This window comes from Bombina bombina, chromosome 1, assembly GCF_027579735.1.
Source record: "Bombina bombina isolate aBomBom1 chromosome 1, aBomBom1.pri, whole genome shotgun sequence".
NCBI classification, from domain to species: domain Eukaryota; kingdom Metazoa; phylum Chordata; class Amphibia; order Anura; family Bombinatoridae; genus Bombina; species Bombina bombina.
In genome coordinates, this window is record NC_069499.1 from 833,172,753 (window position 1) to 833,197,472 (window position 24,720).

Genomic DNA, 24,720 nt, shown 5'->3' on the forward strand with positions numbered 1-24,720 from the left:
CAGCTCTAGTGGAATGAGCTGTAATCCTTTCAGGAGGCTGCTGTCCAGCAGTCTCATAGGCTAAGTGGATTATGCTTCTTAGCCAAAAAGAAAGAGAGGTTGCCGAAGCCTTTTGACCTCTCCTCCTCCAGAGTAGACAACAAACAAAGCAGATGTTTGACGAAAATCTTTAGTAGCTTGTAAGTAAAAACTTTAAAGCACGGACCACGTCCAGATTGTGTAATAGACGTTCCTTCTTTGAAGAAGGATTAGGACACAAGGATGGAACAACAATCTCTTGATTGATATTCTTGTTAGATACCACCTTAGGTAAGAACCCAGGTTTGGTACGCAGGACTACCTTATCCGTATGAAAAATCAGATAAGGAGAATCACATTATAAGGCAGATAGCTCAGAGACTCTACGAGCCGAGGAAATAGCTACCAAAAACAGAACTTTCCAAGATAAAAGTTTGATATCTATGGAATGAAGAGGTTCAAACGTAACTCCTTGAAGAACCTTAAGAACCAAATTTAAGCTCCATGGTGGAGCAACAGGTTTAAACACAGGCTTGATTCTAACTAAAGCCTGACAAAATGCCTGAACGTCTGGAACATCTGCCAGACGCTTGTGCAAAAGAATAGACAGAGCAGAAATCTGTCCCTTTAAGGAAATAGCTGACAATCCTTTTTCCAAACCTTCTTGGAGAAAAGATAATATCCTGGGAATCCTGACCTTACTCCATGAGTAACCCTTGGATTCACACCAATAAAGATATTTACGCCATATCCTATGTTAAATTTTCCTGGTGACAGGCTTTCGTGCCTGCATTAAGGTATCAATAACTGACTCGGAGAAGCCACGCTTTGATAAAATCAAGCGTTCAATCTCCAGGCAGTCAGCCTCAGAGAAATTAGATTTGGATGGTTGAAAGGAACCTGAAGTAGAAGGTCCTGTCTCAGAGGCAGACCCCATGGTGGAAAGGATGACATGTCCACTAGATCTGCATACCAGGTCCTGCGTGGCCACGCAGGTGCTATCAGAATCACTGATGCTCTCTCCTGCTTGATCTTGGCAATCAGTCGAGGGAGCAGAGGAAACGGTGGAAACACAAAAGCCAGGTTGAAAGACCAGGGCGCTGCAAGAGCATCTATCAGTGTCGCCTTGGGATCCCTGGACCTGGATCCGTAACACGGAAGCTTGGCGTTCTGGCGAGATGCCATGAGATCCAGTTCTGGTTTGCCCCAACGATGAATCAGTTGTGCAAAAACCTCCGGATGGAGTTCCCACTCTCCCGGATGAAAAGTCTGACGACTTAGAAAATCCGCCTCCCAGTTCTCTACACCTGGGATATGGATAGCTGATAGGTGGCAAGAGTGAATCTCTGCCCAGCGAATTATTTTTGAAACTTCTAACATCGCTAGGGAACTTCATGTTCCCCCTTGATGGTTGATGTAAGCTACAGTCGTGATGTTGACCGACTGAAATCTGATGTACCTCAGAGTTGCTAACTGAGGCCAAGCCTGAAGAGCATTGAATATCGCTCTTAGTTCCAGAAGGAGAGACTCCTCCTGAGTCCACGATCCCTGAGCCTTCAGGGAATTCCAAACTGCACCCCAACCTAGAAGGCTGGCATCTGTTGTTACAATTGTCCAATCTGGCCTGCGAAAGGTCAGACCTTTGGACAGATGGACCCGAGATAGCTACCAGAGAAGAGAATCCCTGGTCTCTTGGTCCAGATTCAGTTGAGGGGACAAATCTGTGTAATCCCCGTTCCACTGACTGAGCATGCATAGTTTCAGCGGTCTGAGATGTAAGCGTGCAAACGGCACTATGTCCATTGCCGCTACCATTAAGCCGATTACTTCCATACACTGAGCCACCGAAGGGCGCGGAATGGAATGAAGAACCCGTCAGGAATTTAGAAGCTTTGATAACCTGGACTCAGTCAGGTAAATTTTCATTTCTACAGAATCTATCAGCGTCCCTAGAAAGGAAACTCTTGTGAGTGGGGATAGAGAACTCTTTTCCTCGTTCACTTTCCACCCATGCGACCTCAGAAATGCCAGTACTACGTCCGTATGAGACTTGGCAATTTGGAAGTATGACGCCTGTATCAGGATGTCGTCTAAATAAGGGGCTACTGCTATGCCCCGCGGCCTTAGGACTGCCAGAAGCGACCCTAGAACCTTTGTAAAGATTCTTGGGGCTGTAGCTAATCCAAAGGGAAGAGCTACAACTGGTAATGCCTGTCTTGAAAGGCAAACCTGAGAAACCGATGATGATCTTTGTGTATCGGAATGTGAAGATAAGCATCCTTTAGATCCACTGTAGTCATATATTGACCCTCCTGGATCATTGGTAGGATGGTACGAATAGTTTCCATCTTGAATGATGGAACTTTGAGGAATTTGTTTAAGATCTTTAGATCCAAAATTGGTCTGAAGGTTCCCTCTTTTTTGGGAACCACAAACAGATTTGAGTAAAAAGCCTGTCCCTGTTCCTCCTTTGGAACTGGATGGATCACTCCCATAACTAGGAGGTCTCGTACACAGTGTAAGAATGCCTCTCTCTTTATCTGGTTTGCAGATAATTGTGAAAGGTGAAATCTCCCTTTTGGGGGGGAAGCTTTGAAGTCCAGGAGATATCCCTGGGATATAATTTCCAACGCCCAGGGATCCTGAACATATCTTGCCCACGCCTGGGCGAAGAGTGAAAGTCTGCCCCCTACTAGATCCGTTACCGGGTAGGGGGGCGTTCCTTCATGCTGTCTTAGAGGCAGCAGCAGGCTTTTTGGCCTGCTTACTTTTTTTCCAGGTCTGGATTGGTCTCCAGACTGTCTTGGATTGAGCAAAAGTTCCCTCTTGTTTAGCATTAGAGGAAGTTGATGCCGCACATGCCTTGAAGTTTCGAAAGGCACGAAAATTAGACTGTTTGGCCCTAGATTTGGACCTGTCCTGAGGAAGGGCATGACCTTTTCCTCCAGTGATATCAGCAATAATCTCCTTCAAACCAGGCCCGAATAGGGTCTGCCCCTTGAAGGGAATGTTAAGTAGCTTAGATTTTGAAGTCACGTCAGCTGACCATGATCTAAGCCATAGCGCTCTGCGCGCCTGTATAGCAAAACTAGAATTCTTAGCCGTTAGTTTAGTCAAATGAACAATGGCATCAGAATAAAAGAATTGGCTAGCTTAAGTGCTCTAAGTTTGCCAAGTATGTCATCCAATGGAGTCGCTATCTGTAAAGCCTCTTCCAGAGACTCAAACCAGTACACCGCAGCAGCAGTGACAGAGGCAATGCATGCAAGGGGCTGTAGGATAAAACCTTGTTGAATAAATATTTTCTTAAGGTAACCTAATTTTTTATCCATTGGATCTAAAAAAAAAAAAAAGCACAACTGTCCTCGACAGGGATAGTAGTACGCTTTACTAGAGTAGAAACTGCTCCCTCCACCTTAGGGACTGTCTGCCATAAGTCCCGTGTGGTGGCATCTATTGGAAACATTTTTCTAAAAATAGGAGGGGAAGAGAACGGCACACCTGGTCTATCCCATTCCTTATTAATAATTTCTGTAAACCTTTTAGGTATTTGGAAAAACATCAGTACACACCGGCACTGCAAAGTATTTATCCAGTCTACACAATTTCTCTGGCACTGCAATGGTATCACAGTCATTCAGAGCAGCTAAAACCTCCCTAAGCAACACGCAGAGGTGTTCAAGCTTAAATTTAAATGTAGAAATATTAGAATCAGGTATCTTTCCTGAGTCATTAACATCACCCACTGACTGAAGCTCTCTTTCCTCAGCTTCTGCATATTGTGAGGCAGTATCAGACATGGTTCTTAAAGCGTCAGTATGCTCTGCATTTTGTCTCACCCCAGAGCTATCTCGCTTACCTTTAAGTTCAGGTAGTCTGGCTAATACCGCTGACAGTGTATTATCCATGACTGCCGCCCGGAGTCAAAGGGTCTGACACGTGGGGAAAGTTATTCGGCATAACTTCCCCCTCGTCAGATTCCTCTGGTGATAAAAAATTTTAAAGACAGAAAATGATCTTTATTGCATAAAATTAAATCAGTACATTTGGTACACATTCTAAGAGGGGGTTCCACCATGGCTTTTAAACATAATAAACAAGGAGTTTCTTCTATGTCAGACATGTTTATACAGACTAGCAATGAGACTAGCAAGCTTGGAAAACACTTTAAATCAAGTTAACAAGCAAATATAAAAAACGGTACTGTACCTTTAAGAGAAACAAATTTTTTCAGAATTTGAAAAACAGTGAAAAAATGCAGTAAATCAAACGAAATTTTTACAGTGTGTATAATAGGCTAACAGAGCATTGCACCCACTTGCAAATGGATGATTAACCCCTTAGTTCAAAAAACGGATCAAAAAAACGAAATAGACGTTTTTTAACATTCACAACCAACTGCCACAGCAAGCTGTGGCCCTACCTTCCCCAATAAACGACTTTGGAAAGCCTTTGGGCCCTTTAGAGATGTCCTATAGCATTCAGAGGGCCTTTGAGGGAAGCTGGATGTCACAGTTTGTAATTTTAACTGCACCAACTGTAACTTTTATACTACAACAGTGGAAAGCCTCAGGAAACTGTTTCTAGTTTAAATTTAAGCCAGCCATGTGGAAAAAACTAGGCCCCAATAAAGTTTTATCACCAAAGCATATATACAAACGATTAAACATGCCAGCAAACGTTTTATATTGCAATATCATAAGGGTATTACCCCTGGGAGTAAGCATGATACCAGTCGTTATTATATCACTGTATTCAGGCTTAACTTACATTAATCCGGTATCAGCAGTATTTTCTAGTGTTTTCTATCTCTAGAAAAAATTATAACTGCACATACCTGATAGCAGAATAAACTGCACGCCATTCTCTCGGTGAAGTTTTACCTCATCTGTGTAATCCCCTCAGACATATGGGAGAACAGCAATGGATCTTAGTTACAACCTGCTAAGATCATAGAAACCTCAGGCAGATTCTTCTTCTATTTACTGCCTGAGATAAAATAGCACAACTCCGGTACTATTTAAAAATAACAAACTTTTGATTGAAGAAAATAAACTAGCTATATTTAACCACTCTCTCCTACAACGTCCTAGCTTGTTGAGAGTTGCAAGAGAATGACTGGCTATGACAGTTAGGGGAGGAGCTATATTACAGCTCCGCTGTGGGTGTCCTCTTGCAACTTCCTGTTGGGAATGAGAATATCCCACAAGTAATGGATGATCCGTGGACTGGATACACCTTACAAGAGAAAGGTTATAATACCAATGTGTTTACTGTTATTTTAAAGGAAACTGTAGTTAAAAGGGACAGGAAAATCATGATTTGGATGAAACAAACTATTTTAAACAGCTTTCCAATTTACTTCCATTATTAAATTTGCATTGTTCTCTTGTTATCCTTTGATGAAGGAACAGCATTGCACTAATGGCAGCAAGATGAACACATCTAGTCATCCAATCACAAAAGACAAATGTGTACTGGCACCAATTTGCAGCAGCTCCCACTAGTGTAGGATATGTGCATATTCTTTTTCAACAAGGGATACCAAGAGAAGTGAATTTAAAAGTGTCTTAAAATTACATGCTCTATCAAAATGATGCAAGTTTTTAATTTTGACTTTCCTATCCCTTTAAATATATATACATACATATATATATATATATATATATATATACACACACACATATACATATATCTCTAAGAAATGCAATGAAATTCAAGAAAAAAAGTGAAGTAAAGGCTGTTTCAATTTAAGCTAATACAGTGAAATATGACACTCCATACAGAACCACCTACTAAACCTAAATGCCACTGCAAACAATGTTATAAGCTTGTCATGAGCAGCAACTGTAAGAGAACAGAAGCCTAGAGAAAAGTGTTTTAAAGCTGAATGCTAGTTCATGAGAAAAAAAGACAATGAAGGTTTCATATTCTGAAACTATTCCCTCTTCTGGGGAGATCTAGCCAGTTACAAAAAAATGTTCAACAACAGAAAATGCTGCTGCAAATGTTTGTACCTGGAATCATGGAATGGTACATATTTTAAAATGGATTATAACTAGTTTTTATCCTTTTATTGGTATCTCAAAGTGGATGTTAAAAGTGACATGAAACCCAAAATTGTTCTTTCATGATTCAGATAGAGAATACAATTATAAACAACTTTCCAATTTACTTCTATTATTTATTTTGCTTCCCTCTCTTGTTATCGTTTGCTGAATGGTTTATCTAGGAAAGCTCAGGAGCAGCAAAGAACCTAGGTTCTAGCTGCCGATTGGTTGCTGCATATATATACTGATTGTCATTGGCTCACCCATGTGTTCAGTCAGCAACCAGTAGCGCATTGCTTCTCCTTCAACAAAGCATACCAAGAGAACAAAGAAAAATTGATAATAAGAATAAATTAGAAAGTTGCTTAAAATTGCCTGCTCCATCTGAATCATGAAAGAAAAAATTTGGGTTTTATATCCCTTTAAGGCAGATATAGGTTTATGTGAATGCCAATGGATTCAATTTTTACTGGTTTTAAACTGAAGTACATTTTCTGCAGGTTTTAAAATAGAAAGAAAATGCAGTCACATTTCTAATTGTCTAATTCAAAAAGAATGTTAGCATCTTTGTGAAAGCGAATGACCAGAACAGGTATAAATAGTTCTACAAATGCAGTTAGTGTATTACAACACTCGGTCAGTTTTAGAAAGCACAATAGAAAGATGTTCTTACCGTTCCCTCCTTGAACTGTCATTCTCACCCCTGTAAATTCGATCATAGTCTCTAGTTGAAGGTGAGGGAGAAGGGGATTCCCAATGAGATCTCAGAGACCCAGAGTAGCCACTGTCATCTTCCTCCCATCCAGAGCGAGAGGGAGTTGGGGCATCTAAGGAGTGTTTAAAAAAAGAAAGAAAGGTCAGTTAGGGCAAGAAGCTGAAAATAATTGAAAGGAAGTTGAGGAAAGGGGAAGGCAGTGCATTTTTTCACCAAACACTTGTACCTCTGGGCTTATGTCTTGGGCTCTCTGGCTCACCACGCCTTAAACTTCTTTCGGAGCCACTTTCGCGGTCTGACCGCCTGCGATGACTATATTCCTCTGTGAAACAAACATTACAAATAAGCTACACCCTTGAAAATGTAATAATTTCTAACATAGAAAAGCCCTACAAAATTCATACTGCCATGAAATACCTCGCTCTCTGCTTCGCTCTTTCCTGCGCTGCCGTTCATCTTTGGATGATGCATATACCCCATGCTCTCTCTTCTCTCGTTCTCTCTGTCTGCTGCGAGCCAAGAACTCCTCGTTTACTCCACCAGTGTATGATGGTGTTTCAACACGTGCTTTTCTGTAATGTCTAACACACAAGAAAAAGTTGGAAATAAAAGACATTTTGCAACATTATGTAGCAATATGTGAATGCACACTCCTGGGATCTCTGCAAGACACATACCTAATATCCAAAATCACAATATAGAGCAAAAATCCAAAAATGAATACAAATGAAAAAAACAAACAAACAAAAAAAGCTATTATTCAGGACATTATAACAACTTTAAAAAGAAAAATGGCAGAATCATCAGTAAAAGTTGGCAAAAGACCCAAATGTACATTAATTTATTAAATGTTTCGTAGTTATGATTCTGAAACCAGCAAACAGATGGTCTTTGTTATTTTTTTTATCTACAAAAAAAAACCCACACATACCACACACAACTCATTGCCCCACTCTCTTATATAACCCCAGTTGAATAATTTTTAACCTTTCCAACTCAATATCCATTCAAGGTTTAGAAATACTCTTATTTTAAAATCAGTTTATTTACCGATCTCCATGGTTTCCTCTACTAAGCTTTTCGCTGCTTCCCTCTTTCTCCTCCCAGTCCTTAAAAGAGATTTTTGGCTTCTTGTCACTTTCTTGTTGTTCCCTTTCCTCTTTTTCTTTCCTTTTCTTTGCAGCAAGCAAGTCCAAGCCCAACAGAGAGGACCGTGGAGCGGGAGCTTTAAAAACATGCTGTCCAGTGCCAGAGCTCTTAGATTTAAACTCCAAACCTCCTAACTGTTGAGACGGGTCACTGCCTTCCAGTCGGTAAACAGATGGATCTTCTTCCATGACACTGCTGGTTGTAACCGCTCACCTTACCGTGAACAAAAATAGGTGTTAAAAAAGTGAACCTTATATTAATAAAATACATTAGAATAAAACGTAGAAGACCTATAATAGTAAATGCTAGAAGCAATGCCAGGAAAGTCAGTATTGCAGTTTTACTATTCCAGAATAGTGAGCTGTGCAGGAAATAAACCTAGAAAAAAAGAAAAACATACAAAAATATATATAAAATGTATGCTTACCTGATAAATGAACTTCTTTCATGGTGGTGAGAGTCCACGATCCATTACCCCTGGGAATTATACTCCTGGCCACTAAGAGGAGGCTAAGATCCCAAAACTAATGCCTATAAACACACCTCGCACCTCACTCAAACCTCAATTTAATATATAGCCAAGTTGGTGAGGTGTAAAAGGAGTAAAAAGCATAAAAAAGAGGAATAGGGTAAATAATTTGCTTACTACAAAAAAAATTATAAACTCAAAAAAATGGGTGGGCCTCGTGGACTCTCGCCACCATGAAAGAAATTAATTTATCAGGTAAGCTGTTATATAAATTATGTTTTCTTTCATATAGGTGGCGAGAGTCCACAAGCTTGTTACTGATGGGATATAATACCCAAGATGTGGAAGTCCACGAGTAACAATAAAGGGAGGGATAAAATGAAAAACAGCTATTTGCGCTGAGAAATTAAATTAAAAAAATTATTAAGTTTCTTTAAAATTAAAAAATAAATAAAAATAAAACAAATCATAGGCACTAGAATCAAACTGAGACAGCTGTCTGAAGAACCTTTCTATCAAAAGCTGCTTCTGAAGAAGCAAAACCATCAAAATGGAAAATTTAGTAAAAGGTTTGCAAAGAAGACCAAGTGGCTTATATCTCAGGCTGTAGTATGTAACAGTTGTCATAAGCAGCTTTTGCACGCAGAAAACGTTTCCACCAGTACTAGTACAGTTTCTGTTGTTCCTTCAACATGTAAAAAATAAAACAAAGTAAATCAAAAGACTGGGACATCACGGTTGCTCTCAAAAGCCAAAATCTGCTTAGAAACAGGAGGGGGTGAGGAAGTAGGGGGTGCAGGTTTAACCCCTGCAGCCTGGTATCCGTGACACCTTCCATAGCTGAGAGTGTCTTAAAGGGACAGTCAAGTCCAAAATAAACTTTCATGATTCAGACAGAGTTTTAAACAACTTTCCAACCGCACGTGAAGTTACCTAGGAGTAATTACTGATTGGCTAAAATGCAAGTCTGTCAAAAGAACTAAAATAAGGGGGCAGTCTGCAGAGGTTTAGATACAAGGTAATCACAGAGATAAAAAGTGTATTATTATAACTGTGTTGGTTATGCAAAACTGGGGAATGGGTAATAACAAATTATGCTTACATGATAATTTTCTTTTCTTCAGATGGAAAGAGTCCACAGCTGCATTCATTACTTTTGGGAATTTAGAACCTGGCCACCAGGAGGAGACAAAGACACCCCAACCAAAGGCTTAAATATTCCACTTCCCTCATCCCCCAGTCATTCTGCTGAGGAACAAGGAACAATAGAAGAAATATCAGGGTGAAAAGGTGCCAGAAAAACAAAAATAACAGATGCCCCACAGAAAATTATCAGGTAAGCATAATTTAAGTTTTTCTTCATAAATGGAAAGAGTCTACAGCTGCATTCATTACTTTTGGGAAAACAATACCCAAGCTATAGAGGACACTGAAGGCAAAAACGGGAGGGTACAAGAGGCGGCCCATTCTGAGGGCATCTGGCCTGAAAACCCCTACCCAACAAAACCCGCTTCGTCCGAAGCCGAGAACTACTTTGAAGAAAAAAAGGAAAAGGCCCAAGGACACTGACCTGCAGATATAGTCCACAGCCTTGCTAGAGACCGCAGGAACTAGACTCGACTGAGTCAACAGCCTCCAAGAGACACCGTCCCCAGCAGTCGATCTCCAAACAACACACCCCTTACTAAAGAAAGGGAACAAACTACCGTATTCTTCCACAAAGAAGAAAAGGCACGGAGAAAACATGATTGTACTTGTAAAGCGCGGCTAATCCCCCTTAAGGGACTCAAAGCGCTGCTCATTTTATAAACCTTGAAAGGTGGAAAGACTGAGTAGACCTTGTCGGGGATCGAACTTGCAAACCTCGGTTTGCTACAATGCAGAGTAGCCACAATGCATTAGTATGCTGAGCTAGCTTCCAGCTAGCATAAGGAAATGAAGAAAAAAAAAACCTAAATAGGGCACAACGAGTCCTAAATAAAAACACAGAGCAAAACCCGAGAAACCGGGTCAGGCTAACAGAGACCCAACCAGTCTCATAGAAATAAGGGGAAGCAACGCCCAGACCGCAGAAATACAGAAACCACGGGATAAGGCCAGGAGTCTGAAACAGAGAGAGGATCTTCACCTAACAAAGTGCAACCACACTCTAGAAAGCAACTGAAGACGAAGGTCCCTAAATCGCAACAAGGTATGTCAGAATACCGAAATATTCATAATGAAACCTCGTGCAGCAAGCTCAGATAGGTCTGACGAACAACACCTGAAGCAAAAACACTGCACGCTGCAGTCATCTAAAATGACTCTAAAACTTAAGCACTTGTAGGGCAAGTAGAAAGCAGCTGAAGATAGGATCCTTCATATTACTAAGTATCCACTAACCAGCGGATAATGTCGCCGGCTATCTAAGAGCCGCCAGTCATTCCCACAAATCTTGAATGTGGAGAAAGGAGAAACCTCAAAAGGGCATACTGTACCTCGAAAGCACCGAGGACGAAATAGCAGAGCAACAGATCTCAGATCCTGCTCCAACACCAGACCAGCCCAAGCGACAGACATGTCTGATAGACAGGGGGGCAGAAGACCCCAACCACAAGCCCCCAGGGAATAGAAGAATAAAGGGGGGACTCACCCACCCCAACAGAGCTTGGGTGCCAACCCAATCCACTCCTCCCAAAATAAGGTACTCCCTAGGACCTGGAACAGAGAATGCAATAGATCCATAGGAAGACCTGTCACAACTCTCTTAGACAGTCTCTACATAGAGAGACCAATTTCCAACAGGTGGAACAGAGCCCACAGAGCAGCAGATGCTGCCCCTTACAGAAATAGGCCACCTGAACCAACCTCCTACACGCAGGGCAGGACAAGGACCCTCCAGAAACCCCAACTTATAAGGAAGATAAACTATCCCCTCCAAAGGGAAGGGCACAGATAAGAACAGCGTACATGTCCACAAGACATGAAGCCATAGTATGATCAAAACACGGATCGAATGAAAAATCATCCCGACACCACTGTTGATCCAACAGAGAAAAAAACTCCCCATAGAGGAGCACACTCTGCCTGAATGACAAGTCAGGCCTTGAAGTTTATAACCAGTACCCAAAGCTGGATGATAACTCTGGCCTACCTGCTTGCAAGCCCATGAGCTAGCCCCTATGTCGCAACATAGGGTCCCTGAAAAAAAACTGGATTGTCCCGAAACAGTTCATCAGATCATAAGTCTCCAGACATCCAAGAAGGATCCAAGACAAGAATTCCAGAACCGGGACCCAGAATCGTCATAGAATGAACGACACCCTCAGGGAACACAAGATACACCGTCTGAAGCAATCAGACCTCACAGGGGATGAGAACTGGGAAACCCGGAGAACAGGTACAGGACTTACTCGTAATTCCCAGCCCAAATGGAAAAGAATACCCTTAGCCGGAGGTCAACACCCCCCAGCAAGGTACTAGGCCGTAACAATGTCACGCAATTTCTCTAGAGCCCAAAGGCCCCAAGGGCAGCACTAAGGGAAATGAAAACAAGAACAGTCACCCGAAAGAGCGTAGAAGAAAGGCTAGTCTCCATAATCCTTTCAGATTAATGTTCCAGAGGACCATACCCAAGGGAGAAGAATACAAAGCATCCCGAACCCAGAAAGAAAAACATCCCTTAAGCAAAAAGCTTGGAAAAGGAGACATCTCCTATCGTCCCTGATATGGGGACGACTAACTCCCAAAGGAAGATAGAGCCTCACGGCCTTCACTTCCTAATTAAGCGGGCAAAGCCGCCACAAAAAGTCCAGAAAGTCTCGATCCAAAGGAAGAGAACCTCTAAAAGGAATAAGTCCTAAAAGTACACTTCCAAGGAGACCATAAAAGTCAAAACCGTAAGAACGGCGGTATGAAGGACCTAAATCCTCCAAGCCTCCAACCCACAACGGTAAGGAACACTCTAGTTACCGAAAAATTCGGAAACGACTGAGCATGTTGCCGCAGATCTCAACGGAGATTGACTCAACTAGATTGAAAGGTGAATGAGGACTGAACCAATCCCCCCTGACCCTAATCAACCATGGACCCTCAAGTCCTCTCAGGATGCTAGTTGAAGCTTGTAAAACAAGACAATCACACAATCATATTGTGATCACTGGGCGCCCTCACCGAACCAACTGGACATAAAAAGGTGCCAGGTGTCTGAACTAGGCCTCAAAGAAAGTAGGATTTGTACCCAGTCAGGACCAGCCTGAAACCAAGGGCCCCAGCACTGTCAAGGCCACATAGGACTCTATGATGGCCTTGATGATGGTGGGATAAAGAATGGTGGGATAAAGAACAGTTAGACAGAATTTTGTAAACAGAGCAAACAAAATCACGAGTATCAATTCCAGAGAGAAAAGTTCCCGAAGGAAACATCACACCACAACATGGGCTTTAAACCAAATAAAAATCATCCTTACCGGATGAAAATAAAAGATAAGGCAACCCGAAGGTTATCACCAGGAAGAACAAACAGACCCACAGGACCAGTCCAACAGGGGTCTGAGACAGTTGAAATTACAATCCTTATATATTAGGGAGAAATGCAACAAAGCATCAAACCTAATAGGGGCACTTCCTTAGTGTATATATATATATATATATATATAATATATATATATATATATATATATATATAATATATATATATATATATATATATTAATAAAATCAGACAGTGATAATACTCAATGGTAAATATATATTTGGTAAACTAGCAATCTAACAATATATGATATAATATAATACAACCCTAAACAAAAAAATAATTAACACCAACCAACAAAACAAATACAATGATAAAAAGTCTTTAGATAGCAACGGTCTGGCTGCTGCCTGTAAATAGGATGGTCAATCCCTGAGATTTGAGATTCTGAAGGAGAAAAAACACAGAGGCACCAACATGGCCTAATATCGTCAGGCAGATAAATATATGTAAAAAGGATAGTAGGTACTCACAAAAGCAGCGCACCCAATGGTGCTAGTGGAGCAGACTGCAACTTTGTCGTGGTCCAGCTCACTGTGGAAGACCCTCTGGGCACGAAGATAAGAGCTTGATCCACGAAACCTCACAGGTGCCTATGATAGGTTACAAAAAAAGAGCTACCATAGCCTAGTACAGTCCAGTAAGGTGCAAAGGTGATATAAAGTCACACTTACTATAAGTGCTGCACCTCCAGGTGCAGTAACAACAGGCTGGGACCCCTCAGTCGCCCAGTAGACCACTCTCTAGGTGAACAGGATCCTCACAAGAACTCCACGAACCGGCGTGAAAATATCCCAAACAGCAGCAAGTGTATCGAAAAAACAGAATTTATGTTTACCTGATAAATTACTTTCTCCAACGGTGTGTCCGGTCCACGGCGTCATCCTTACTTGTGGGATATTCTCTTCCCCAACAGGAAATGGCAAAGAGCCCAGCAAAGCTGGTCACATGATCCCTCCTAGGCTCCGCCTACCCCAGTCATTCGACCGACGTTAAGGAGGAATATTTGCATAGGAGAAACCATATGGTACCGTGGTGACTGTAGTTAAAGAAAATAAAATATCAGACCTGATTAAAAAAACCAGGGCGGGCCGTGGACCGGACACACCGTTGGAGAAAGTAATTTATCAGGTAAACATAAATTCTGTTTTCTCCAACATAGGTGTGTCCAGTCCACGGCGTCATCCTTACTTGTGGGAACCAATACCAAAGCTTTAGGACACGGATGAAGGGAGGGAGCAAATCAGGTCACCTAAATGGAAGGCACCACGGCTTGCAAAACCTTTCTCCCAAAAATAGCCTCAGAAGAAGCAAAAGTATCAAACTTGTAAAATTTGGTAAAAGTGTGCAGTGAAGACCAAGTCGCTGCCCTACATATCTGATCAACAGAAGCCTCGTTCTTGAAGGCCCATGTGGAAGCCACAGCCCTAGTGGAATGAGCTGTGATTCTTTCGGGAGGCTGCCGTCCGGCAGTCTCGTAAGCCAATCTGATGATGCTTTTAATCCAAAAAGAGAGAGAGGTAGAAGTTGCTTTTTGACCTCTCCGTTTACCGGAATAAACAACAAACAAGGAAGATGTTTGTCTAAAATCCTTTGTAGCATCTAAATAGAATTTTAGAGCGCGAACAACATCCAAATTGTGCAACAAACGTTCCTTCTTTGAAACTGGTTTCGGACATAGAGAAGGTACGATAATCTCCTGGTTAATGTTTTTGTTAGAAACAACTTTTGGAAGAAAACCAGGTTTAGTACGTAAAACCACCTTATCTGCATGGAACACCAGATAAGGAGGAGAACACTGCAGAGCAGATAATTCTGAAACTCTTCTAGCAGAAGAAATTGCAACTAAAAACAAAACTTTCCAAGATAATAACTTAATATCAACGGAATGCAAGGGTTCAAACGGAACCCCCTGAAGAACTGAAAGAACTAAATTGAGACTCCAAGGAGGAGTCAAAGGTTTGTAAACAGGCTTAATTCTAACCAGAGCCTGAACAAAGGCTTGAACATCTGGCACAGCGGCCAGCTTTTTGTGAAGTAACACAGACAAGGCAGAAATCTGTCCCTTCAGGGAACTTGCAGATAATCCTTTTTCCAATCCTTCTTGAAGGAAGGATAGAATCCTAGGAATCTTAACCTTGTCCCAAGGGAATCCTTTAGATTCACACCAACAGATATATTTTTTCCAAATTTTGTGGTAAATCTTTCTAGTTACAGGCTTTCTGGCCTGAACAAGAGTATCGATAACAGAATCTGAGAACCCTCGCTTCGATAAGATCAAGCGTTCAATCTCCAAGCAGTCAGCTGGAGTGAAACCAGATTCGGATGTTCGAACGGACCCTGAACAAGAAGGTCTCGTCTCAAAGGTAGCTTCCAAGGAGGAGCCGATGACATATTCACCAGATCTGCATACCAAGTCCTGCGTGGCCACGCAGGAGCTATCAAGATCACCGACGCCCTCTCCTGATTGATCCTGGCTACCAGCCTGGGGATGAGAGGAAACGGCGGGAACACATAAGCTAGTTTGAAGGTCCAAGGTGCTACTAGTGCATCCACTAGAGCCGCCTTGGGATCCCTGGATCTGGACCCGTAGCAAGGAACTTTGAAGTTCTGACGAGAGGCCATCAGATCCATGTCTGGAATGCCCCACAGCTGAGTGACTTGGGCAAAGATTTCCGGATGGAGTTCCCACTCCCCCGGATGCAATGTCTGACGACTCAGAAAATCCGCTTCCAATTTTCCACTCCTGGGATGTGGATAGCAGACAGGTGGCAGGAGTGAGACTCCGCCCATAGAATGATTTTGGTCACTTCTTCCATCGCCAGGGAACTCCTTGTTCCCCCCTGATGGTTGATGTACGCAACAGTTGTCATGTTGTCTGATTGAAACCGTATGAACTTGGCCCTCGCTAGCTGAGGCCAAGCCTTGAGAGCATTGAATATCGCTCTCAGTTCCAGAATATTTATCGGTAGAAGAGATTCTTCCCGAGACCAAAGACCCTGAGCTTTCAGGGATCCCCAGACCGCGCCCCAGCCCATCAGACTGGCGTCGGTCGTGACAATGACCCACTCTGGTCTGCGGAATGTCATCCCTCGTGACAGGTTGTCCAGGGACAGCCACCAACGGAGTGAGTCTCTGGTCTTCTGATTTACTTGTATCTTCGGAGACAAGTCTGTATAGTCCCCATTCCACTGACTGAGCATGCACAGTTGTAATGGTCTTAGATGAATGCGTGCAAAAGGAACTATGTCCATTGCCGCTACCATCAACCCGATCACTTCCATGCACTGAGCTATGGAAGGAAGAGGAACGGAATGAAGTATCCGACAAGAGTCTAGAAGTTTGTTTTTCTGGCCTCTGTCAGAAAAATCCTCATTTCTAAGGAGTCTATTATTGTTCCCAAGAAGGGAACCCTTGTTGACGGAGATAGAGAACTCTTTTCCACGTTCACTTTCCATCCGTGAGATCTGAGAAAGGCCAGGACAATGTCCGTGTGAGCCTTTGCTTGAGGAAGGGACGACGCTTGAATCAGAATGTCGTCCAAGTAAGGTACTACAGCAATGCCCCTTGGTCTTAGCACAGCTAGAAGGGACCCTAGTACCTTTGTGAAAATCCTTGGAGCAGTGGCTAATCCGAAAGGAAGCGCCACGAACTGGTAATGTTTGTCCAGGAATGCGAACCTCAGGAACCGATGATGTTCCTTGTGGATAGGAATATGTAGATACGCATCCTTTAAATCCACCGTGGTCAAGAATTGACCTTCCTGGATGGAAGGAAGAATAGTTCGAATGGTTTCCATCTTGAACGATGGAACCTTGAGAAACTTGTTTAAGATCTTGAGATCTAAGATTGGTCTGAACGTTCCCTCTTTTTTGGGAACTATAAACAGATTGGAGTAGAACCCCATCCCTTGTTCTCTTAATGGAACGGGATGAATCACTCCCATTTTTAACAGGTCTTCTACACAATGTAAGAATGCCTGTCTTTTTATGTGGTCTGAAGACAACTGAGACCTGTGGAACCTCCCCCTTGGGGGAAGTCCCTTGAATTCCAGAAGATAACCTTGGGAGACTATTTCTAGCGCCCAAGGATCCAGAACATCTCTTGCCCAAGCCTGAGCGAAGAGAGAGACTCTGCCCCCCACCAGATCCGGTCCCGGATCGGGGGCCAACATTTCATGCTGTCTTGGTAGCAGTGGCAGGTTTCTTGGCCTGCTTTCCCTTGTTCCAGCCTTGCATTGGTCTCCAAGCTGGCTTGGCTTGAGAAGTATTACCCTCTTGCTTAGAGGACGTAGCACTTTGGGCTGGTCCGTTTCTACGAAAGGGACGAAAATTAGGTTATTTTTTGCCTTGAAAGGCCGATCCTGAGGAAGGGCGTGGCCCTTACCCCCAGTGATATCCGAGATAATCTCTTTCAAGTCAGGGCCAAACAGCGTTTTCCCCTTGAAAGGAATGTTAAGTAGCTGTTCTTGGAAGACGCATCAGCCGACCAAGATTTCAACCAAAGCGCTCTGCGCGCCACAATAGCAAACCCAGAATTCTTAGCCGCTAACCTAGCCAATTGCAAAGTGGCGTCTAGGGTGAAAGAATTAGCCAATTTGAGAGCATTGATTCTGTCCATAATCTCCTCATAAGGAGGAGAATCACTGTCGACCGCCTTTATCAGCTCATCGAACCAGAAACATGCGGCTGTAGTGACAGGGACAATGCATGAAATTGGTTGTAGAAGGTAACCCTGCTGAACAAACATCTTTTTAAGCAAACCTTCTAATTTTTTATCCATAGGATCTTTGAAAGCACAACTATCCTCTATGGGTATAGTGGTGCGTTTGTTTAAAGTGGAAACCGCTCCCTCGACCCTTGGGGACTGTCTGCCATAAGTCCTTTCTGGGGTCGACCATAGGAAACAATTTTTTAAATATGGGGGGAGGGACGAAAGGAATACCGGGCCTTTCCCATTCTTTATTAACAATGTCCGCCACCCGCTTGGGTATAGGAAAAGCTTCTGGGAGCCCCGGCACCTCTAGGAACTTGTCCATTTTACATAGTTTCTCTGGGATGACCAACTTGTCACAATCATCCAGAGTGGATAATACCTCCTTAAGCAGAATGCGGAGATGTTCCAACTTAAATTTAAAAGCAATCACATCAGGTTCAGCTTGTTGAGAAATGTGCCCTGAATCAGTAATTTCTCCCTCAGACAAAACCTCCCTGGCCCCATCAGACTGAGTTAGAGGCCCTTCAGAAATATTAATATCAGCGTCGTCATGCTCTTCAGTATCTAAAACAGAGCAGTCGCGCTTAGGCTGATAAGTGTTCATTTTGGCTAAAATGTTTTTGACAGAATTATCCATTACAGCCGTTAATTGTTGCATAGTAAGGAGTATTGGCGCGCTAGATGTACTAGGGGCCTCCTGAGTGGGCAAGACTCGTGTAGACGAAGGAGGGAATGATGCAGTACCATGCTTACTCCCCTCACTTGAGGAATCATCTTGGGCATCAGTTAAACAGGCATAAACTTGATAACAAAGTACAAAAAACGTTTTAAAATAAAACCGTTACTGTCACTTTAAATTTTAAACTGAACACACTTTTTTACTGCAAATGCGAAAAAACATGAAGGAATTGTTCAAAATTCACCAAATTTTCACCACAGTGTCTTAAAGCCTTAAAAGTATTGCACACCAAATTTGGAAGCTTTTAACCCTTAAAATAACGGAACCGGAGCCGTTTTGAACTTTAACCCCTTTACAGTCCCTGGTATCTGCTTTGCTGAGACCCAACCAAGCCCCAAGGGGAATACGATACCAAATGACGCCTTCAGAAAGTCTTTTCTAAGTATCCGAGCTCCTCTCACATGCGACTGCATGCCATGCCTCTCAAAAACAAGTGCGCAACACCGGCGCGAAAATGAGGCTCTGCCTATGCTTTGGGAAAGCCCCTAAAGAATAAGGTGTCTAAAACAGTGCCTGTCGATATTATTATATCAAAATACCCAGATAAAATGATTCCTCAAGGCTAAATATGTGTTAATAATCAATCGATTTAGCCCAAAAAAAGTCTACAGTCTTAATAAGCCCTTTTTGAAGCCCTTATTTACAATCGTAATAAACATGGCTTACCGGATCCCATAGGGAAAATGACAGCTTCCAGCATTACATCGTCTTGTTAGAATGTGTCATACCTCAAGCAGCAAGAGACTGCTCACTGTTCCCCCAACTGAAGTTAATTGCTCTCAACAGTCCTGTGTGGAACAGCCATGGATTTTAGTGACGGTTGCTAAAATCATTTTCCTCATACAAACAGAAATCTTCATCTCTTTTCTGTTTCTGAGTAAATAGTACATACCAGCACTATTTCAAAATAACAAACTCTTGATGAATAATAAAAACTACAGTTAAACACTAAAAAACTCTAAGCCATCTCCGTGGAGATGTTGCCTGTACAACGGCAAAGAGAATGACTGGGGTAGGCGGAGCCTAGGAGGGATCATGTGACCAGCTTTGCTGGGCTCTTTGCCATTTCCTGTTGGGGAGAGAATATCCCACAAGTAAGGATGACGCCGTGGACCGGACACACCTATGTTGGAGAAACATAATTTATGTAAGAACTTACCTGATAAATTAATTTCTTTCATATTGGCAAGAGTCCATGAGCTAGTGACATATGGGATATACAATCCTACCAGGAGGGGCCAAGTTTCCCAAACCTCAAAATGCCTACAAATACACCCCTCACCACACCCACAATTCAGTTTAACGAATAGCCAGACAGTGGGGTGATAAAGAAAGGAGTAGAAAGCATCAACAAAGGAAATTTGGAAATAATTGTGCTTTATACAAAAAAATCATAACCACCATAAAAAGGGTGGGCCTCATGGACTCTTGCCAATATGAAAGAAATTAATTTATCAGGTAAGTTCTTACATAAATTATGTTTTCTTTCATGTAATTGGTAAGAGTCCATGAGCTAGTGACATATGGGATATCAATACCCAAGATGTGGATCTTCCACTCAAGAATCACTAGAGAGGGAGGGAATAAAAAAATAAACAGCCATATTCCGCTGAATAAAATAATCCACAACCCAAAAAAATAAGTTTATTTTCATTTTGAAAGAAAAAAACTTAAATCAAAAGCAGAAGAATCAAACTGAAACAGCTGCCTGAAGAACTTTTCTACCAAAAACTGCTTCCGAAGAAACAAATACATAAAAACGGTAGAATTTAGTAAATGTATGCAAAGAGGACCAAGTTGCCGCTTTGCAAATCTGATCAACTGAAGCTTCATTCTTAAAAGCCCATGAAGTGGAGACTGATCTAGTAGAATGAGCTGTAATTCTTTGAGGCAGGGTCTGACCCGACTCCAAATAATCTTGATGAATCAAAAGTTTTAACCAAGAAGCCAAGGAAATAGCAGAAGCCTTCTGACCTTTCCTAGGACCAGAAAAGAAAACATATAGACTGGAAGTCTTCCTGAAATTTTTAGTAGCTTCCACATAATATTTCAAAACTCTTACCACATCCAAAGAATGTAAGTATCTCTCCAAAAAATTCTTAGGATTAGGACATAAGGAAGGAACAACAATTTCTATACTAATGTTGTTAGAATACACAACTTTAGGTAAAAATTGAAAAGAAGTCCGCAAAACTGCCTTATCCTGATGAAAAATCAGAAAAGGAGACTCACTAGAAAGAGCAAATAGCTCAGAAACTCTATTAGCAAAAGAGATAGCCAAAAGGAACAACACTTTCCAAGAAAGTAGTTTAATGTCCAAAGAATGCATAGGTTCAAATGGAGGAGCCTGTAAAGCCTTCAGAACCAAATTAAGACTCCAAGGAGGAGAAATTGACTTAATGACAGGCTTAATACGAATTAAAGCCTGTACAAAACAGTGAATATCAGGAAGTATAGCAATCTTTCTGTGAAATAAAACAGAAAGAGCAGAGATTTGTCCTTTCAAGGAACTTGCAGACAAACCCTTATCCAAACCATCCTGAAGAAACTGTAAAATTCTAGGAATTCTAAAAGAATGCCAGGAGAATTTATGAGAAGAACACCATGAAATGTGAGTCTTACAAATTCTATAATAAATCTTTCTAGAAACAGACTTACGGGCTTGCAACCTAGTATTAATCACCGAGTCAGAGAAACCTCTATGACTTAGAACTAAGCGTTCAATTTCCACACCTTCAAATTTATTGATTTGAGATCCTGATGGTAAAAAACGGACCTTGAGATAGTAGGTCCGGCCGTAACTGAAGTGGCCAAGGCGAGCAACTGGACATCCAAACCAGATCCGCATACCAAAACCTGTGTGGCCATGCTGGAGCCACCAGCAACACAAAAGACTGTTCAATAATGATTTTGGAGATCACTCTTGGAAGAAGAACTAGAGACGGGAAGATGTAAGCAGGATGATAACACCAAGGAAGTGTCAACGCATCCACTGCTTCCGCCTGAACATCCCTGGACCTGGATAGATATCTGGGAAGTTTCTTGTTTAGATGAGAGGCCATGAGATCTATCTCTGGAAGACCCCACATCTGAACAATCTGAGAAAACAAATCTGGATGGAGAGACCACTCCCCTGGATGTAAAGTCTGGCGGCTGAGATAATCCGCCTCCCAATTGTCTACACCTGGGATATGCACCGCAGAGATTAGACAGGAGCTGGATTCTGCCCAAGCAAGTATCCGAGATACTTCTTTCATAGCTTGGGGACTGTGAGTCCCACCCTGATGATTGACAAAAGCCACAGTTGTGATATTGTCTGTCTGAAAACAAATGAACGGGTCTCTCTTTAGCAGAGGCCAGAACTGAAGAGCCCTGAGAATTGAACGGAGTTCTAAAATATCTATTGGTAATCTCGCCTCTTGAGATTTCCAAACCCCTTGTGCTGTCAGAGATCCCCAAACAGCTCCCCAACCTGAAAGACTCGCATCTGTTGAGATCACAGTCCAGGTTGGCCGAACAAAAAAAGCCCCTTGAACCAAACGATGGTGATTTATCCACCATGTCAGAGAGTGTCGTACATTGGGATTCAAGGATATTAATTGTGATATCTTTGTATAATCCCTGCACCATTGATTCAGCATACAAAGCTGTAGAGGTCTCATGTGAAAACGAGCAAAGGGGATCGCGTCTGATACTGCAGTCATGAGACCTAAAAACATAAATTCATTTCTTTCATATTGGCAAGAGTCCATGAGCTAGTGACATATGGGATATATAATCCTACCAGGAGGGGCCAAGTTTCCCAAACCTCAAAATGCCTATAAATACACCCCCTCACCACACCCACAATTCAGTTTAATGAATAGACAAGCAGTGGGGTGATAAAGAAAGGAGTAGAAAGCATCAACAAAAGGAAATTTGGAAATAATTGTGCTTTATACAAAAAATCATAACCACCATAAAAAGGGTGGGCCTCATGGACTCTTGCCAATATGAAAGAAATGAATTTATCAGGTAAGTTCTTACATAAATTATGTTTTCTTTCATGTAATTGGCAAGAGTCCATGAGCTAGTGATATATGGGATATCAATACCCAAGATGTGGAGTCTTCCACTCAAGAGTCACTAGAGAGGGAGGGAATAAAATAAAAACAGCCATAATCTGCTGAAAAAAAATTAATCCACAACCCAAAATATAAATTTATTTCATTTGAAAGAAAAAAACTTAAATCAAAAGCAGAAGAATCAAACTGAAACAGCTGCCTGAAGAACTTTTCTACCAAAAACTGCTTCCGAAGAAGCAAATACATCAAAACGGTAGAATTTAGTAAATGTATGCGAAGAGGACCAAGTTGCCGCTTTGCAAATCTGATCAACTGAAGCTTCATTCTTAAAAGCCCATAAAGTGGAGACTGATCTAGTAAAATGAGCTGTAATTCTCTGAGGCGGGGCCTAACCCGACTCCAAATAAGCTTGATGAATCAAAAGTTTCAACCAAGAAGCCAAGGAAATAGCAGAAGCCTTCTGACCTTTCCTAGGACCAGAAAATAAAACAAATAGACTGGAAGTCTTCCTGAAATCTTTAGTAGCTTCCACATAATATTTCAAAGCTCTTACCACATCCAAAGAATGTAAGGAACTTTCCAAAGAATTCTTAGGATTAGGACACAAGGAAGAGACAACAATTTCTTTACTAATGTTGTTAGAATTCACAACCTAGGTAAAAATTAAAAAGAAGTCCGCAAAACTACCTTATCCTGATGAAAAAAATCAGAAAAGGATGGAGAGACCACTCCCCTGGATGTAAAGTCTGGCGGCTGAGAAAATCCGCCTCCCAATTGTCTACACCTGGGATATGCACCGCAGAGATCAGACAAGAGCTGGATTCCGCCCAAACAAGCATCGGAGATAGTTCTTTCATAGCTTGGGGACTGTGAGTCCAACCCTGATGATTGACATATACCACTGTTGTGATATTGTCTGTCTGAAAACAAATGAATGGTTCTCTCTTTAGCAGAGGCCAAAACTGAAGAGCTCTGAGAAGTGCACGAAATTCTAAAATATTTATTGGTAATCTCGCCTCTTGAGATTTCCAAACCCCTTGTGCTGTCAGAGATCCCCAAACTGCTCCCCAACCTGAAAGACTCGCATCTGTTGTAATCACAGTCCAGGTTGGCCGAACAAAAGAGGCCCCTTGAACTAAACGATGGTGATCTATCCACCATGTCAGAGAGTGTCATACATTGATTCAGCATACAAAGCTGTAGACGTCTCATGTGAAAACGAGCAAAGGGGATCGCGTCCGATGCTGCAGTCATGAGATCTAAAACTTCCATGCACATAACCACTGAAGGGAATAACTGAGACTGAAGGTGCAATTTTAAACGTCTCTTGTCTGTTAGAGACAGAGTCATGGACACTGAATCTATCTGGATGCCTAAAAAGGTGACCCTTGTCTGAGGAATCAATAAACTTTTTGGTAAATTGATCCTCCAACCATGTTTCCGAAGAAACAACACTAGTTGATTCGTGTGAGATTCTGCAGTACGTAAAGACTGAGCTAGTACCAAGATATCGTCCAAATAAGGAAACACTGCAATACCATGTTCTCTGATTACAGATAGTAGGGCACCCAGAACCTTTGAAAAGATTCTTGGAGCTGTTGCTAGGCCAAATGGAAGAACAACAAATTGGTAATGCCTGTCTAGAAAAGAGAATCTCAGAAACTGATAGTGTTCTGGATGAATCGGAATATGAAGGCATGCATGCTGCAAGTCTATTGTGGACATATAATGTCCTCGCTGAACAAAAGGCAGAATAGTCCTTATAGTCACCATCTTGAAAGTTGGTACTCTTACATAACAATTCAAAATTTTTAGATCCAGAACTGGTCTGAATACATTTTCTTTTTTTGGGACAATGAATAGGTTTGAATAAAACCCCAAACCTTGTTCCCGAGGAGGAACTGGCATGATTACCCCTGAAGACTCCAGGTCTGAAACACACTTCAGAAAAGCCTGAGCTTTTACTGGATTTACAGGGATGCGTGAGAGAAAAAATCTTCTCACAGAAGGTCTTACTTTGAATCCTATTTGATGCCCTTGAGAGATAATGCTCTGAATCCAATGATTTTGGACAGATTTTATCCAAAAAATCCTTGAAAAACCTTAATCTGCCTCCTACCAGCTGAGCTGGAATGAGGTCTGCACCTTCATGCGGACTTAGGGGCTGACTTTGGTTTCCTAAATGGCTTGGATTTATTCCAATTTGAGGAAGGCTTCCAATTGGAAGCAGATTCCTTGGGGGGAGGATTGAGTTTTTGTTCCTTATTCTGACAAAAGGAACAAAAAC

General features: G+C 41.9%; 1 protein-coding gene across 2 annotated transcripts in view; it reads right to left on the bottom strand.

The window, feature by feature from the left end:
• Positions 1–24,720, bottom strand: part of DHX38 (DEAH-box helicase 38) — a 757,289-nt gene that overhangs the window by 611,376 nt on the left and 121,193 nt on the right. For both annotated transcript variants that reach the window (XR_008400173.1, XM_053699448.1), the window contains exons 2-5: positions 7,834–8,145; positions 7,201–7,364; positions 7,010–7,105; positions 6,742–6,895 (exon numbers count right to left, since the gene is read on the bottom strand). Coding sequence is in view for 1 of the 2 variants with exons in the window: in XM_053699448.1 (XP_053555423.1) it covers positions 6,742–6,895; positions 7,010–7,105; positions 7,201–7,364; positions 7,834–8,120 (701 nt within the window). In the remaining variant the exon portion in view is untranslated. The remainder of the gene's footprint in view (positions 1–6,741; positions 6,896–7,009; positions 7,106–7,200; positions 7,365–7,833; positions 8,146–24,720) is intronic.